Source organism: Rhagoletis pomonella, unplaced genomic scaffold (genome assembly GCF_013731165.1).
Source record: "Rhagoletis pomonella isolate Grant_MI unplaced genomic scaffold, Rhpom_1.0 Rhpom_scaffold_00003, whole genome shotgun sequence".
In the NCBI taxonomy this organism is placed as follows: domain Eukaryota; kingdom Metazoa; phylum Arthropoda; class Insecta; order Diptera; family Tephritidae; genus Rhagoletis; species Rhagoletis pomonella.
In genome coordinates this window covers 41,294,119-41,309,223 of record NW_023458557.1, presented here as the reverse complement: position 1 = coordinate 41,309,223, position 15,105 = coordinate 41,294,119, and the positions used below count along the sequence as shown (strand labels likewise).

The following is a 15,105-nucleotide window of genomic DNA, read 5'->3' as shown; positions in this document are numbered from 1 at the left end:
ACTGTAACTGCATACCCAGCGCAATGACTATACCCCATTGCACTCCAATTCTTTCACACTTTCTTTTATTTCGGTTATTGAAAATTCAATAACACCACTTTTTCTGCGTTCGTGCCACTTTTTTTTCCTACGACCGATCGCAAGCCTTTTAGAAGTTCTTGAAAAAGCTGTTAAAGATGTATTTCACACAATTTTTGAACTTTTTATCACTTTCACTAGAATATCACACATTCGAAAAATGATTTTTCTGACCACGCCTTCTGTAGTATTGTTTCTATTTCTAATATCAAAGTTTACTTTGGTCGTGTACCACATTTTATTTCCCCCAGGTAGCTCCATTTAATGAAATTCGTTGTTGTTGTTAACCATTTGACTTTTAATAAAATTATGACATTTCATCAAATTCATGCTACCTGATCACTGGAAGAATTTTTTTTTCAAAGCAGAAGATTTTATCAGTACATTCAAAGATGTGGAATATGATGGACTTGAAAATTATGCCGGCTACATAATTTCGTAAATGGGGTTGATGACTAAGTTTCAGACTTTGTACTTTAAGCGACGATATGTTCATTGTTTAGCGGTCTGTTCAAGTCGACTTCAGGTTTTTGGCATATATTAGAAACTTTAAATTCAAAATTTGTGAAAGTTAATGGTGATAAGCTAATCACAAAGCCTAATTTTTTGCAAAATCTCATGAGAAATTAAAACTAATTTGTGCCAAAATATAACAAGGTTTTATTTGCAAAGAATATTCTTTAGAATTAGATTTTTAAATCGCAAGATTGTATTCAAAATAAGAAAATGAAAAAATAACAGCATTGCGCATGGTTTTTGTTATAAAATAAAAAGAACAATTACCATGAAGTCATCTTTAATACTTTATATCAGAGACATAACTAAATATTATAAGAGAAAATAATAAAAGTCAATCAATAATCATTATATTAAGATAAATATGTCTCAAAATAAGTCTCAAAATAAAAATCTTTGAAGACTTAAAAATATTTATCTCGCTGGAAATTATTTTAAAAAGACTTCTATTATATAAGTCTTAAAATAATAGTTATCGATGACTTAAACAAATTTCTCACACATAATTATTATCAAAAGACTTATAATTCTTGCGAATATTTTGATGACCTATTTAAAAACCCAACAATAAAATAATTATTATTCTGGGTCTCTGCTTTATATTTTATATATTTTTAATAAAAAAAATGCGAGCTACGTAAGTAAAAAAAGTACCAAGCACTGATAATGGGTTTTGATTTGAAATATTATTACATTGGTATAAATATAGGAAGGAAAATACTCCGATTTATTGTTTTAATATTATCAAAGTGACAAGACCGTTGATAATACTCACAATTTATGAAACTTCAAAAAATGTTATTATCCCCCAAAAGTGGTTTATTGAAACTAACTTCTTTTTTGTATCATGAAAGTTCTTTTTCCTTCTGTCAGTAAACTGTTTTTTTTTTGTTACAAATAGTATAAATAAGCAATGGGAAATAAGGCAAAATTTGTTTTATTTCCAACCTTATTTAGAAATAAAGCAAAACTCAGATTTTGGTATTATTTCCCAATTAAACGTGAAATAAAGCAAATTTTCCGTTATTGCCGTTGGTGTTATTTAACCCCCCCCCCATTTCCATACCAAGTTCCAGAACTCTACCATTAATACTTCCAGAGATACGTAGTATGAAAAATTTGGTTTGTATGGGAGATGTCACACCCCTTTTTACAATAGCTTAAATTTTTCTCCAAGGGTATGCGATTGATTTCGTATATCTCCATACCAAGTTCCAGAACTCTACCATGCACACTTTCAGAGATATGTAGCATGAGAAATTTGGTTTGTAAGGGAAGTGCCACGCCCCCTTTACATATAGATTTTTTTTAACGTAAAACCATCCTTGGGACACGTGCGGCAGGTGGCAGTTTCAAAAAAATCGGTTCAGCCGCTCTCGAGCCTTGCGAAAACTTAAAAACGGCTTTCAAAATATATATTAGCTGAGATATATTATATATTATAATTATATTTTGACAGTATCCGTTGTTTCTGATTGGCGCAAAAAAATCTTGCCTAGTGACGAATTCGCCCCTTGATATGGTCGTTGCTCAAAGCTATTTATATTCGAAATTGCATTAAAATTGGAAAACAGGAATCTATAAGCTTATCCAGGCAAAAAGCTACCTACGTACCGAATTTTAAGCAAATCGGACCATAAAAACGATTTCTTCGAATTGATCGGTCCCTGGTCCACTTCTCGGAAAACATGGATCATATATGCTAAAAAGATACCTACGTGCCGAATTTAAAGCAAATCGGACCATAAATACGATTTCTTCGAATAAATCGGTCCCTGGTCCACTTCTCGGAAAAGATGGATCACATATGCTAATGCATGCCAAAAAGCTACCTACCTTCCGAATTTTAAGCAAATCGGACCATAAATACGATTTTTTCAAATAGATCGGTCCCTGGTCCACTTCTCGGAAAAATGGATCATATGTGCTAATATATGCTAAAAAGCTACCTACGTACCGAATTTTAAACAAATCGGACCGTAAATACGATTTTTTTCAAATATATCGGTCCGTGGTCCACTTCTCGGAAAAAATGGATGATATATGCTAAAAAGCTACCTACGTACCGAATTTTAAGCAAAATGGATCATATGTGCTAATATATGCTAAAAAGCTACTTACGTACCAAATTTTAAGCAAATCGGACCATAAATGCGATTTTTTCGAATATATCGGTCCGTGGTCCACTTCTCGGAAAAACTGGATCATATATGCTACAAAGCTACCTGCGTACCGAATTTTAAGCAAATCGGACCGTAAATACGATTTTTTCGAATAGATCGGTCCCTGGACCACTTCCCGGAAAATTGGATCATCATCATTTTAAGCAAATCGGACCATAATAAGATTTTTTCGAATAGACCGGACCCTGGTCCACCTACCCGAAAAAAGTAAATATTTGGTAGCCTAAAACATGGTGGTTACCGAAAGCTATTTACATACAAAATTTGATGAAAATCGGACTAGCCGTTCACGAGATTACCTTTTACAGAAAAAAGGGACTTCTCTTTATATAATAAGTATAGATGAGCATGAAATGGTATTATAACTTAGGTCCGATGTTTGTAAGTACCAGAATAAGAAGAGATAGACCCATTAAAATGTATACTTAAATGATCAGAGCGTCGAGCTGAGTCGATTTAGCCATGTCCGTCTGTCCGTCTGTCTGTCTGTTTGTATGCAATCGAGTCTCTCAGTTTTCGAGATATCCTGATGAAAATTGGTAGGTGGGTGTATTTTTATAATGTATTAATCATTTGTCGGAACCGGAAGAATCGGACCACTATAACATATAGCTGCCATACAACTGATTGTTCAGATATGAGATTCTTCGTTATAACTTCTCCATTTATGCAGCTAAGAACATGAAATTTTGCAATACTTCCACCCATTATCAACAGAGAACCTAAAGTGGAAATTACAAAGATCCGGTCACTATAACCTATGGCTCCCGTACTACTGATTGTTCAGATATAAGATTTTTCGTTATAACTCCCCCATTTAAGTAGCTAGTAACATGAAATTTTGAACTGTTGTCACTCATTATCAAAAGAATACTTTCAGAGAAAATGGCGAAGATCGGGTCGCTATAACCTAAGCCTCCATACAACTGATTGTTCATATATGAGATTTTTTGCCTTTACTTCTCCATTTATGCAGCTAGGAACATGAAAATTCTCACCGATTTCACTCATTATTAACAGAATATTTACAGTGAAAATAACAAAGATCGGGGCACTATAACATATATCTCCCATTCAACTGATTGTTCAGTTATGAGAATTTTCGTTATGACTCCTCGATTTATGCAGCTAGGAACATGAAATTTTGCAATACTTCCAACGATTAGCAACAGAATTCTTACAGTGAAAATAACAAAGATCGGGTCACTTTTACATATAGCTCCCATACAACTGATTGTTCAGATATGACATTCTTTGTTATAACTTCTAAATATATGCAGCTAGAAACATGGTATTTCGCACTATTTTCACCCATTATCGACAGATAGTTTACAGTAAAATTAACAAAGTTCGGGTCACTGTAACTGATTGTTCAGATAGGGGATTTTAATGTAAAACTAATTTATTTGGACAGCTAAAACCGATAAATTTCGTAAACTATTGTATAAATAATAATACAAAGTCTACTGTGAAAATTGTCAAAATCTATGCTGTATAAGCCTTATCTCGTATACCACTGATTGTCCCTATACCAGTTTTTGCGATATATCTCCTTTATGTAGGAAGCTAAACCCATGAAATTGTGTTACCGGTTTACATACCCATCACACAGCAGTGAAAATCACTTTGATTGGTGCTATATAAGGTATATCTTCCATACCTCTGATTGTTTAGATAAGATTTTTTATATATGTAACTCCTCTATCTATGTGTGCTGTGAATATATAAATTTTTTCAAATGCAGTAATCTGTTAAAGTAAAGTTTTCAGATGTTCATGAAAGGTATGAAGCCTTCGGCATAGCCGAAGATAGCACTGCTCTTACTTGTTTTTAGATAAATTCAATGATATTTAAAAAAAAAAGTAAAACCTTATTGCATATCTGCAGTCCAAGAGTTTTAATTTGACCTGTTATGACGGCATTGCTTATTATATAATTTATATTCAATTGTTCTACAGGTGGCAACTCCTTTCGAAAAAATAAAACCATGTTGCACATTGCTACAGGTCAAGCGCTTTAATTTGACACCCCATTTTTGAAAATCGAACGAACGGTGCAGATCTTTTATGCGGAACAAAAAATGCCTTCGCGTAATATTTTGAACTTAATTTTTTAAAGGGCGGCAACTCTTTTCCAAAAAGTTAAGCCTTATTGCCCACCTAAAGTCAGAGCCCTTTGATGTGACACCTCACTTTTGAAAATCGAACGAACGGTGTGGATCTGATGGCATTGATTATTAAATTATTTGAATGCAATTTTTTATCAGGTGGCAACTCTTTTCGAAAAAGTAAAACCTTATTGCACATCTATAGACCAAGTGCTTTAATTTGACATCTCATTTTTGAAAATCGGGCGAACGGTACAGATCTTTTATGCTGCACAAAAAATCCCTTCGCGTATTATATATATACATAGATACATATGTGCTGTAAATAATAGTTTTTTTCCTTTATCAATTTCAGGTGTATCCGCTGAGGTATACTATGTTCGCGAAGGTCACGTAAACAATTATGCTCTCAATTTCATAGTACCAGTGCCGGCGAATGTGCGGGACATTACTTTTACCTGGCAAAGTTTGGCCGGTCGCCCACTTCCTTACAGCATTAACGTGGTCTCAACAGATCAGGAAATTCTGCCGCGCCCCTTCATTAACATCTCCCAGATCGGTGAAATACCAACTAACGAGCAAACGTTTGCTATCGGCCTCAAATGCTCGGGTATACGCGCTTCCGAGGTGGACGTAACAATTTCAATTGAGGTTATACTCAATCGCGCACTCAGCAATGTAACTCATTTGGTTTTTCGACGCAAAAGGATTTGCCTACTCGCCGAACCAGAAGAGAACACAGTGCTTGGACCTGTGTTATTGGAGACCGCTGTGCCACCTCCCACTGGCATATTGACCATCATTGTTAGCAGCTCTTTGGCCTTGGCACTCGTTATCATTTTGCTCATGACCGCCTACTGTGTGCGTCGTTCGGCGAAGCGTCAAAACCATGGTCAACTCATGCGCACGTCGAGCTTCCAGCGTCTCAACACGAACGTCCCATGCCAGCAGTCTGCCACTTATATCGGTCCACCGTCTATAATTTCACCTATCCATAGTTCTTTGCCACGCAAAGTGGGAACTCAACAGCCGGAAGAGTTGCATAGGCGCATATCAGAGTTGACTGTGGAGCGTTGCCGTGTGCGTCTGTCAAATCTACTTCAAGAGGGTACGTTTGGGCGCGTCTACCGTGGTACCTACAATGACAACCAAGATGTTCTGGTGAAGACAGTGGCGCAACATGCAAGTCAAATGCAAGTCTCTCTACTGCTACAGGAGGGTATGTCGCTGTATGGCGCTTCCCATCAGGGCATTCTCTCGGTTTTAGGCGTATCGATTGAAGACCACACCACACCTTTCGTGCTCTACTCAGCGCCGAATACCACTCGTAATCTGAAGCTTTTCCTGTTGGATCCGTCTTGCGCACGGACGATAACCACTGTGCAGATTGTGATGATGTCCACCCAATTGGCGCAGGCTTTGGTACACTTACATAGCCATGGAGTTGTACACAAGGATATTGCAACGCGAAACTGCGTGTAAGTATTAGAGTTTAAATGTAGCGAAACTTTTAAGAATTTCTTAATATTTAATTGGACAAAACTTATTTTTATCGCATATAAATATGTATAATCATAATGGTGACGTGCAACAATGTCAATGGACCCTGCAGGAAATGGGACTATTTTGTAACTAACTAGCAGTCGACTAGTGATAACTATTTATTAACTATTTCCTTTGGCCGTAACTAACTACTTTTGAAGGGCGATGGCCGCAAAATAGTGAGAACTAGTTTTCTCTTCATTAGATGTGAACTAACTTGTAGCTAACTGCTTTTGGACATAAACTATCAATAAAGAAAAAAAAACAAAGATTTTTTAAATATATTATATTTTTATATATTTACTTATTTTATTTAACTTTACATATTTGCTTATTTGTTTACACGTTCTCTTGTAGGTGCTCTCATATTTGAATTCGATCAGACATAGCATTAGTGGTGGCAAACTATCGATGGCACTTTCACTGGCACCTTTTTTCACTATCGATAGTTTTTCAAAACTATCGGGTATTTTCACTATCGAAAATTTTCCAAATATAAGACACAAAAATGGTGAATGTGCATTTTATAAAGCGGCAATACTTTTATATAAAAGAATATATGGCAACTATATTGGCCTAACGTCATCAGTAGAATCGGAACGAATGTACAGTAAAGCAGCTTTAATAGTAAACGAAAAAACGGCGCACCTAAAACCTAAAATTGTTGGCATGCTATGTTTCTTATGGTGATTTCGTTTCTTCCAAAAAATGTTGCCCTTCCCCGGTGTAAAATGTGTTTCATGTTACACTCAACCCTGTAAAAAGGCATGGTTTCGCACATTTCAAAATATTAATAATATTGTCGTTTTAACCAACCATCTGATTTTCACAGGGTAGAGAAGACACGAACAGGAAATTTTCTCACCCTTTGCCTTTAATTTAGAATCGAACACGATAAGAGAAAGGGGCAATCAAAAGACGAGATTTTTTTGGTAGAAACAAAATCACCATTAAAAAAACAATTGGCTTTAGAAAGCAGAAAACGTAAATATGTTTAGTTTTCAAATCATACTTTCATTATTAAGGTAGGTCCTTATGGTCTTTAAAAAACTATACTTAATGCAATGGGTCGTATTCATAGTCAAAATTAAGTTGGCACTTAAAGCTAGTTGCAGCTTTTTGACATAATTTTGGATAGGTTATATGTCAATAAAGTTACAACCAACTTTAAGTACCAACTTAATATTGACTATGAATACACCCCAATTAGATTTTTTATCTTTTTCAAAATAAGGGACTATCGATAAACTATCGGTAGTTTGAAAAAAATATCGCCCACTATTGATAGTCGCCATTATCGACAGTTTACCACCTCTACATCACATCAAAATGATAATATAAAAATTTCGACCTTTATTTTATTTGTCCTGAATATGAAAAAGAATCTGCGAAGTGCAGAAAAAGTGTATTGAAAGTAATTTTTGAATGAGGATATTTAAATAGAAACTAAAGAAAACAAACTCCCGATAACGTCTGCATGACCCCTGCACGACTTTGCAACTAACTTAGTTTTGTCATAGCTAATTAAAAGTTAGTTATTAATCGAAATCCCGCAAAAAACCTAACTAGAAGTTGGTTATTTCAATCAACCGATAATTTTTTTTCTGCAGGGGAATTAATGTCAATTGACAAAAATTCACTTTTGTAATATCATTCACATTAGTTCAATTCGGAGAAGATCGAGCCTTGCTCCTTCCAAAAAAAGATTTACTAAATCCGATTTTTATATACTATACTAGCCGGCCACGGATGAGCGAGGCTTCGCCACGCGCTGAATGTATGCGTATGTATGTACATTTACGTATTTGGAGAAAGAAATCATATGTCATTATGTACTTCGTTTATTATATGCTTAAAAAATCGTGTCTAAATCCATTCAGTAGCGTGGTCAAAATATCTCGCCTTTCCTTTATACTATGTATAGAAGATAGTAATTTTAAAAAGGTGGCAACCCTACTCAAAAAATTAAAGTGTTTGTACATGCGAAGGCCATGCACTTTCATTTGGTATCTCATTTTTATATCCAACGAACGGTGCGGATCTTATAGTTTTTAAACAGGTGGCAACCCTTCTCAGAAAAATAATACATTATTGCACATCTAGAGGCTAAGTCTTTTCATTTGACAGTGACGGTGCAGAACTGACGCTTACGCTTATTAGGCTTGAATATAGTAATTTTCTTAACAGATGGCAGCCCTATTAAAAAAATAAGACATTAGTGATTTCTAGAGACCAATCGCTTTTATCTGACACCTCATTTTCTGTAATCCAACGAACGGTGCGGATCTTATAGTTTTTTACACAGGTGGCAACCCTATTAAAATTCTAAATAAAAAAGGTCACTCTCCTATCGATACAGAATATATTAGAGAAAATCTCGTCAAAATCCGTTCACTTCGCTCGACTTTCCTTTATACTATGTATATGTAGATAGATTTCATAAAAATGTGGGTCAATTCATAACAAATGTCCCAAGCGCGCTGAGCGGTGCATAAGAACCTACTTCTGGACTAGCCGGGAATCAGGCAAAAAATGGGAACGAAAATTCGAAAAGTATGACTTCTCTAGATTTTATTTATTTATTTATTTACGGGCTATCAGATGGGCTATGCGTTATGAAAATCTTCCGATTTTCATTGTGAAAATTCGAAACGAAAATTTATTTGTAATTTTTCTCAATTATGGTAATTTGTAAATTTTTTGTAGTAATTTCAATCGACAGATCAGGTCTTTTTACATAGAAATCATTAATAAACAAGTAAGAAAGTCTAAGTTCGGGCGTAGCCGAACATTAAATACCCAGCGCAAGTATTAGATATATGTTTTTCACCATTCCGAAAACTACCGCTCCATAGTAAGCCAGGGAGAGGGGTAGGGTGTTAACACCCCACTATTTTAAACATTTTCGATAGAACGTTCAGTTAGACATAATGAGATAAACTTATACAGTCATATGTCACCGGTATCACGCCCATTTTCCAAAATTCCAAATACTATTACTTCTTTTCAAGGGATTGTACAAAATTGGAAATAAATTACTGCAACTGAGGTAATTATGTTTCTAACGAAACTTTTTGGAGTCGTTTCAATTTTTTGATCAAAATCACTTATGTTTTTTGTGCAATTGAAAAACTGGAAAGACGGTTCAGTGCACTAGAGATGTCAGTTTTCAAAAAACATCAATGCATCGATACATCGACTATTTATACATGGAGTGGAAAACTTTCTATGCATCGAGGCAAAACATCGATATTTTCGATTCATCGATCTTTTTCCGACATCCCTAGTGGCAAGCACAATAACTACACCGAGTACAAATTGGTAGAAGGTTACCGAGATACATATATGTGATTATAAGTGAGCGGTGCCACGCCCATTTTCCAAAATTTTATTAAAAGCGTATTTCTTGTTAAGAATTATTGCAAGCATAAATTTTCAATAAATTAGCTTTAATATTTACTGATTTATCGAAGATTTCGTATTTCTCTAAATTACCGTTATATGGGATGTGGGTTATTGTCCTTATTTTTCGTCTAAAAATTATTGTAAATATCAGTTTTTAGTGAATACCCTTCAGTAGTTATTAAAATATCGCAGTTTTCGTATTTCTGAAAACTACCGTTATATGGGAGGTAGGCGTGGTTATCGTCCGATTGTGCCCATTTTCAATACCATCCGTCCTATGCTCGAAAGAAGTGCACGTACCCTGTTGCGTTAAGATATCTCAATTTTTACTCGAATTATCCTGTGTACAGACGGGCGGGCAGGCGGATCGCTTAATCCATTTCTCTTTTCATTCTGATCATTTATACATTTTTATACATTCGTCTATATCTATCTCGATTGGTTTTGCCTGTTACAAACAACCGTTATGTGAACAAAGTTATAATACCCTTGTGCACAAGTGCGCTCGGGTATAAAATGAAACTTTTTTGGGTTTTCCGAGTTAGCACAGTATATACAGTAATAAACCTTTTTGAGTACTCCTCGGGGGTAAAATATGCTCAGGGTTGATAATGAGAAGGACCTTGTCTTTTGCTGATTCAGAGTTGCATACAAAATTACAGTGGTATGAAAGGGTGCAGCAACCATACTAATCAGAGTGGCACAGGTAGTTTTGTAAACACACACTTTTCTTATAATTTTAATGGACCATTGAATGTGTTGGCTGAACTTATGACCGCCATGACCAACGCACTCACCAACCAAATGCGTGTCTTGAATTTATACGGAAGCAATTCATAGCAATTGATATCGCATCTGTGTATGATTCATATTTGTGATATTCTATACATTGATGTTGAGTATTTTTGAGGAGTTCCGCTCAAACTTGGGTATGCTTAATGAGCGCTGTCTGGGCGAATGCGCTGGCAGGCACTGGAGTCTCTATAACTAACCAAACCTTATTTTTTTTTGGAATAAAAGATTTAAATATACTCGGAAATTTAGAGTTTTCTTTGATAAATACACAAAATTCACGTTTTTTAATAAAAAAATACGATTGAGTTGCCGCTTTATAGAAACACAAGCGTTAATTATGTAGTTAACTATTGATATTATTCTTAATTAAGCATTGATACTATACTTAATCTACATCTTGTTCATAAATAACATAATTATATAAATTTTATCCTCAAGAAGACCTTTTTCTAATCATCAGGCGAAATTCCCAACAGTAAGTGTTGCCGTGCGCAACGTTACCGACGATTTTGTGACCGGAAAATTTTATTACCAAAAAATGCTACCAGCTCTTGTCACCGCGATGCTAGGTACGTTGGTAATGCAGTGCAAATAATCAGCGATTCAGCTATGAAGAATTGTGCAAATTCTGAGATTGCATATTTCACGGGGCAATACTTTGTTACCAGCTTATGAGATGGTAACAAAATTTACCGGTTACAAGAGTACACAGAATGCGAAAAGGGTTTTAAAATTGACAGGAACTTTATTTACCGGTTACAAACTTTTTATTACCAATGCAGAATAGACCGTTAAGCTCGCTATATCTCAGATGTTTGTGTATCGATCGACTTGAAATTTCCACACAATAAACTACGAACTATTCCAAAGAATTCAAGTTTAACAACACTTTTTAATACTAATTCCAAATAAAAATAAAGGCTCCCAAACTTTTTATGAGAATTGAGAAGTGCTTTTTTTAAATGCAAAAGTTGTGTTATTAAGTTAAAAAAAAATAAAAATTTGTTTTAATACAGTATTGTAGATTGCACGTTTAGCAGTTTAGCGCGCTCCAAAGCGCTTTATAACTCGGAAAAATCAAAAATGCCCCTCTTTTTATTAATGACTTCTATGTAAAAAAACCTGATCTTCAATAGAGATGATTAAAAACAAAATTAAAAATGATCATAATTTAGAAAAATTACAAATAAATTTTCGTTACGAATTTTCACCATGAAAATGGGAAAATTTTCGAAAACGCATAGCACCTATCCGATGGTCCGTACAAAAATCTAGTGAAATAATATTTTCCAAATTTTGGTTCCTATTTTTTGTCTGCTTCCCAGCTAGTCGAAGAGTAGCTTGTTTTGCACCGCTCAGCGCGCTTGGGACTTGTGACTCATATGCATATTGTAAATAAACTTATTTACAGGTTGAAAGACATATTAACTCAACTTTCTTATGTCCTTATTGCAGGCGCGAATAATCGCAGAACATGATAAAATTTTTCGTATAATAAATTATATTATGTACATATATCGAATGGAATTTGATATTTATAAATTAAATATTTGTTGGTCGAAGTATTTGCTTGTTATTCTTATATAAATCAAAAAGACGCTATTCCTGTCTTCTGTAAGTTTGAAAGGTTAGTAATATGTATTTTTGATGACGTTAATACACATTTATTTTGTGAATTTAAGTTTAAATAACAAAATTAACTTTTCGAACATTACATATTCCACTTTTTGAGGGTGAATCAATTCCAAAGTGACTTAATGTCAATTGACATTATTTCACTTTTGGCCTGCGTACTAATGTCATTGACATTAGTTCCCTTACAAAAAAGAATTTATGTCAACTGACATTAATTCCATTGAGACTATTGCACGTCACCAATCATAATTTTTTCGCTTTCCTCTCTTTCCAGCATCGATGACCAGTTACGCGTTAAGTTGTCAGACAGTTCGCTCTCTCGCGATCTCTTTCCGGGCGATTACAATTGTTTGGGTGACAGCGAAAATCGTCCTGTAAAGTGGCTTTCTCTGGAAGCTTTGCAGCACAAGCAGTTCTCTGAAGCAAGCGACTCTTGGGCGTTTGGCGTACTTATGTGGGAGTTGTGTACATATGCGAAACAGCCTTACTCAGAGGTAGATCCTTTCGAAATGGAACATTATTTGAAGGACGGCTATCGATTAGCGCAACCATTCAACTGTCCAGATGAGCTGTAAGTATATAAATTGGTTTGGGTAGACGTGTTTTTTAGTAGGATAATAAGTTTAATACTAGCAGAGCCAGTGACATTTTTTCGTCATTATTTAGTTAAGGCCTATTTGCTGCCAGAGCTATATGGGGGTATGTTGAGTTGTCATCCTTGAAATTTGACCCTGGGTAGCAATGGGAGGCAGAACGCCCTTAACTTGTAACAAGTAGGAGCAGCGCTGTCTTCGGCTATGCCGAAGACTTCATACCTTTCATGAGTAACTGAAAATTTTACTTTAACAGATTACTGCATTTGAATAAATTTATATATTCACAGCAGGCATAGATAGAGGAGATACATATATAAAAAATCATATATAAATAATCAGAGGTATGGAAGATATACCTTATATAGCATCAATCTAAGTGATTTTCACTACTGTGTGATCGGTACGTAAACCGGTAACACAATTTAATGGGTTTAGCTTCCTACATAAAGGAGATACATATATCGCAAAAACTGGTATCTGAACAATCAGTGGTACAAGATATTATGATTATACAGCATAGATTTTGACGATTTTCTCAGTAGACTTTGTATTATTATTTAAAAAATAGCTTACGAAATTTATCGGTTTTAGCTGTCCAAATAAAGGAGTTTTACAGTAAAACCCCATATCTGAACAATCAGTTGTATGGGGGCAATAAACAGGTTATAGTGACCCGATCTTTGTTAATTTTATTGTAAACTTTCTGTTGATAATGAGTGAAAATAGGGCGAAATTTCATGTTTCGAGCTACATAGCTGGAGTAGTTATAACAAAAAATCGCATATCTGAACAATCAGTTGTATGGGAGCTATATGTAAAAGAGACCCGATTTTTTTTTATTTTCACTGTATATTCTGTTGTTAATGGGTGGAATTATTGCAAAATTTCATGTTCCTAGGTGCATAAATGGAGGAGTTATAACGAAAATTCTCATAACTGAACAATCAGTTGTATGGGAGATATATGTTATAGTGACACGATCTTTGTTATTTTCACTGTAAGTATTCTGTTAGTAATGAGTGAAAACGGTGCGAATTTTGATGTTTCTAGCTGTATAAATGAAGAAGTTATGGCAAAAAATCTCATATCTGAACAATCAGTTGTATGGTGGATATAGGTTGTAGCGACCCGATCTTCGCCATTTTCACTGAAAGTATTCTTTTGATAATAAGTGACAACAGTGCAAAATTTCATGTGTCTAGCTGCATAAATGGAGGAGTTATAACGAAAAATCTTATATCTGAACAATCAGTTGTATGAGAGCTATAGGTTATAGTGACCCGATCTTTGTAATTTTTACTCTAAGTTTTCTGTTGATAGTGGGTAGAAGTAATACAAAATTTCATGTTCCTAGCTGCATAAATGTAGAAGTTATAACAAAGAATCTCGAATCTGAACAATCGGTTGTATGGAGGCTATAGGTTATAGCGACCCGATCTTCGCCATTTTCACTGTAAGCATGTTTTTGATAATGGATGGAAATATTGCGGAATGCCATGTTCCCAGCTGCATAAATGGAGAAGTTATAACGAAAAATCTCATATCTGAACAATCAGTTGTATGGGAGCTATATGTTATAGTGGTCCGATTCTTTCGGTTCCGACAAATGATTAATACATTATAAAAATACACCCACCTACCAAATTTGATCCGGATATCTCGAAAACTGAGAGACTAGATTGCATACAAACAGACGGACAGACAGACAGACAGACAGACGGACAGACAGACGGACAGGCGGACATGGCTAAACCGACTCAGCTCGCCGTTCTGATCATTTAAGTATACATTTTAATGGGTCTATCTCTTCTTATTCTGGTACTTACAAACATCGGACCAAAGTTATAATACCATTTCATGCTCATGAAAGGTATAAAAATCACCAACCAAAAATATGATTTAGTTAACCCAAATTGACCCCGTTTTGCCATATGGCAACGCAAAATACATCATGTTTAAGAGGGTGTAAAACAAAAAGCGCTTACTTCAAAATGCTTATATGTACGTTAACTAATTCCTAAAAGATGTATCTTTCGAAACGCATATGCTTCTGTCAGATCCTTGCTGTCTATCGAGTGTAAGCAAGTGTGTTCTTTAAACAAAATATATAGAAAGCGTTTTTTTTATTTATAAAATATGACAGTGATAAAATACTAGTTAAAACATTAGTGACTCTATTGATAACAAGTAACAATAAAAAACAATCGTGCATGCTATATAATTTAAGTGTTTTTCAAGTCCGTTGCCA

General features: G+C 34.9%; 1 protein-coding gene across 3 annotated transcripts in view; it reads left to right on the top strand.

The window, feature by feature from the left end:
- LOC118735215 (tyrosine-protein kinase Dnt) overlaps positions 1-15,105 on the top strand; it is a 548,279-nt gene that overhangs the window by 394,774 nt on the left and 138,400 nt on the right. For all 3 annotated transcript variants that reach the window (XM_036464864.1, XM_036464863.1, XM_036464862.1), the window contains exons 3-4: positions 5,240-6,362; positions 12,536-12,832. In XM_036464864.1, the coding sequence (XP_036320757.1) occupies positions 5,240-6,362; positions 12,536-12,832 (1,420 nt within the window). The remainder of the gene's footprint in view (positions 1-5,239; positions 6,363-12,535; positions 12,833-15,105) is intronic.